Raw genomic sequence first — 3,045 nt, 5'->3', positions numbered from 1 at the left:
TTTTATTTTTTCCGATTCGTTTGCCTCACAATCAAATACCTGTTCAAGTATCATGCCTCCTTGATACTCGTGATGAATTTTAGTCTCACATTTCTTTCCTGCTGATGATTTGACGTTGCCGTGGCTACTAATATCATTACTTATTATAAATATAATTTACCATTTCGTCGATTATAAATGTAAGCATTTTTATAAATAAAAAATGTCATTATCATTCATGCAGTCCTCACAGAAAATAAAAATAATCGAAATGCATTTCGGAGAGAATACAAGATATCTTACAGAACACTTAATTAACATGTATCTTGGGAAAGGTATGTACTTTTAAAAAACACCTTAGTAGTTAATTGTGTCTACTCGCGGGCCACGTGTTGTTCTCGCATGGAGAGGTGTCAAAGCCAGATCACGTGTATGCATTCAACCATCGGCAAGTGGATGTGTTTTTCGGCTTCCTACGTGCATGCGACTCCCCTTCTCGTGGAAACTTCTAGACATGGCTGCTCCACAAGAGATCCTCGGAGGAGAGGGCAAAAACCCGTCCCACTGAATATTAGACTGGCATCTCAAACAGTATAAAAGCTTTACACTTCGACCATCAGGTATCATTGTATCGTGATCTATAATACCTTACAAAAATCTCAAAATGGCATTCAAGGTATACCTATAACATATATTTATATACATAATAAGGCAATTTACTATTTCGATGCAGTGTTTATTAGCATTCTGTTTTTCTTTTTCAGTATCGGATAAAAGTGTTTGTGAAAAAAATAATCCACAGTTTCTATTCAACAGAACGACACGTTGAATATTAACTAATTTAATAGTGTTAGTCTTCAATTTTTAGCAGAAAGAGAATATTTTATAAAATAAAACAAAATATACGTCTTATAGTACTTTTTAACATATTGTTCTAAAGATCAGAAGAATATTTTCAACTGTTAAACAACATAAAGAATCCATTCTTCAGGCTAATTATTGTCTGGGATAATTAAATTATTTGGATATTGTTAATTACACATTCTCGATGGAAATAAATTATAACACAAAATTAAAACAATATTTATAGTAAAATACACTATGGAATAATAATTTAATAAAGGTCATTACCATTTTTTCGTTTGCTCGGCTGTGCTAGGAATCTTTATTTAAAACAATAATGAAAGTAGTCCAAATCATCGTTAGAAAAAATGACTATGTAATTAGCTTTTTTTTTAATTATTTGAATCGTACAATCGTTGGAGTAATTTTTTAAACAATACGTATTTATTTAGTTGAACAGTCAACAAAATTCACAGCTAATAGATTTATGTTATGTAAAAGTTATGCAATATACTTACGACTAATTAACAAGTTTATTTATTCGGTGGACAGGTAATTTTTAAAGTTGTTAAGTAATGTATCTGTCCAATAATAATTCATTAACTTTTCAATATATTGTTTTACAATAAATCTTTAAAATAATAACACTGAATTTATAAATTAATATTTGGAGTATTTATCAACAGATTTTATTTAAATAAATTCAATGAAAATTTAAGAAATGTAGTTTTTAAAATTGTTACAATTATATTTTTCAATTTAGATAAAAAATACCGTTTTTTATCCATTTTATAAATAAGTAGTATCTAGCTAGTAAATAGACGTGTCATTTATAATTTAATTAACAATTTAATAAAAAAAAACAATGTCTTATTTAAATATTTTTTTGATCCCCAGCTGATCGTCCTTTTCGCCGCCCTGGCTACAGCCCAGGCTGGTCTATTAGCTGCTCCAGCATACCAATCGTATGCCGCTCCAGCTCTGGGCCACTATTCAGCCGCCCCTGCCGTGTCCTCGGTCTACTCTTCAGTAGCTTCCCATGGACCCTCATACGCATCATACGCCGCCCCATCATATGCATCATACGCCGCTCCGTCGTACGCATCTTACGCCGCCCCAGTCGTAGCTAAGGCCGCCTATGCCGCTCCCGCCTACGCATCTTATGCCGCCCCATCTTATGCATCCTACGCCGCCCCGGTCGTAGCTAAAGCCGCCTATGCCGCTCCTGCCTACGCATCTTATGCCGCCCCATCTTACGCATCTTATGCCGCTCCAGTCGTAGCTAAAGCCGCGTACGCCGCCCCTGCTGTGTCTTATTCCTCAGTTTCTACCCCAATCGTCGCTAAGGCCGCATACGCCAGTTATGCCCCAGCCGTCGCTTCTTACGCTCATGCTGCCCCAGCTCTGAGCTACGCCGCTCCAGCCATCGCTTCTTATGCTCATGCCGCTCCAGCTCTGAGCTACGCCGCCCCTGTTGTAGCTAAGAGCTACGCCTCCCCTCTGCTCTCGAGCTACGCCAGCCCAGCTTACGCTTCATACGGACATGCCGCTCCAGCCGTCAGCTACGCCGCCCCAGCCTACGCTTCTTATGGACATGCCGCCCCCGCCTACGCTGCCCCCATCGTCAAATCAGCAGTGGCTTATTCCCCAGCCGTAGCCGTCTCTCACGCCACATACTCCGGACTTGGAGCCAACTACGCCTGGTAAACGGTGATGTTATGTTAGCGGCGGCCCAGCTGATGATTGACTGACTTCTTCACGGCTTCAGACCACTAGCTGACTCTTCGCAGTACCTTCGAAACAACGCAGAGACCGAGGCGGCGATTTGTTCTCACTTACTGGGAGGACAGTCTGCCTTGTGTGCTATTTTGTTAATTTATACTCATTATACATTTTAAGTAATAAAAAATCGCTATTATTTACTTGTCTCTTTTATTTTCTAAATCACATCAACATATTTCCACAAGTGCATCAATGTAAAAACATAACGAACGACGATCAATTTATTTTCAAATCAACCAATCGTATTGACTGCAATTAGACAAAAAAAAATCTTTATCATTTAAGTAAGTATCATTACTGATTACCATACAATTAACAATAATATATATAACTGTATTATTCTGTCACGTGATATAATATTTATGATGTAACTTTTTAAACACTTTCTATCACCGTAATCCAATTTGGTTTATTAAAAGTAAATTAATTATAATAAATAGT

General features: G+C 37.4%; 1 protein-coding gene across 1 annotated transcript; it reads left to right on the top strand.

Moving 5' to 3' along the window:
* Positions 1-600: 600 nt before the first annotated feature.
* LOC147075718 (uncharacterized) lies at positions 601-2,743 on the top strand. Its single transcript, XM_085941790.1, has 2 exons — positions 601-655; positions 1,720-2,743. Exons 1-2 carry the CDS (start codon positions 644-646, stop codon positions 2,527-2,529), a joined length of 822 nt encoding a protein of 273 aa, XP_085797916.1. The 5' UTR covers positions 601-643; the 3' UTR covers positions 2,530-2,743.
* The last annotated feature ends 302 nt before the right edge of the window (positions 2,744-3,045 follow it).

The sequence above is a fragment of the Rhyacophila brunnea genome, unplaced genomic scaffold, assembly GCF_057557595.1.
Source record: "Rhyacophila brunnea isolate RB1 unplaced genomic scaffold, BYU_Rbru_1.0 scaffold_14, whole genome shotgun sequence".
Lineage (NCBI taxonomy): Eukaryota > Metazoa > Arthropoda > Insecta > Trichoptera > Rhyacophilidae > Rhyacophila > Rhyacophila brunnea.
The sequence above is the reverse complement of the archived record's forward strand: the minus strand, read 5'-3'. Positions and strand labels throughout refer to the sequence as shown.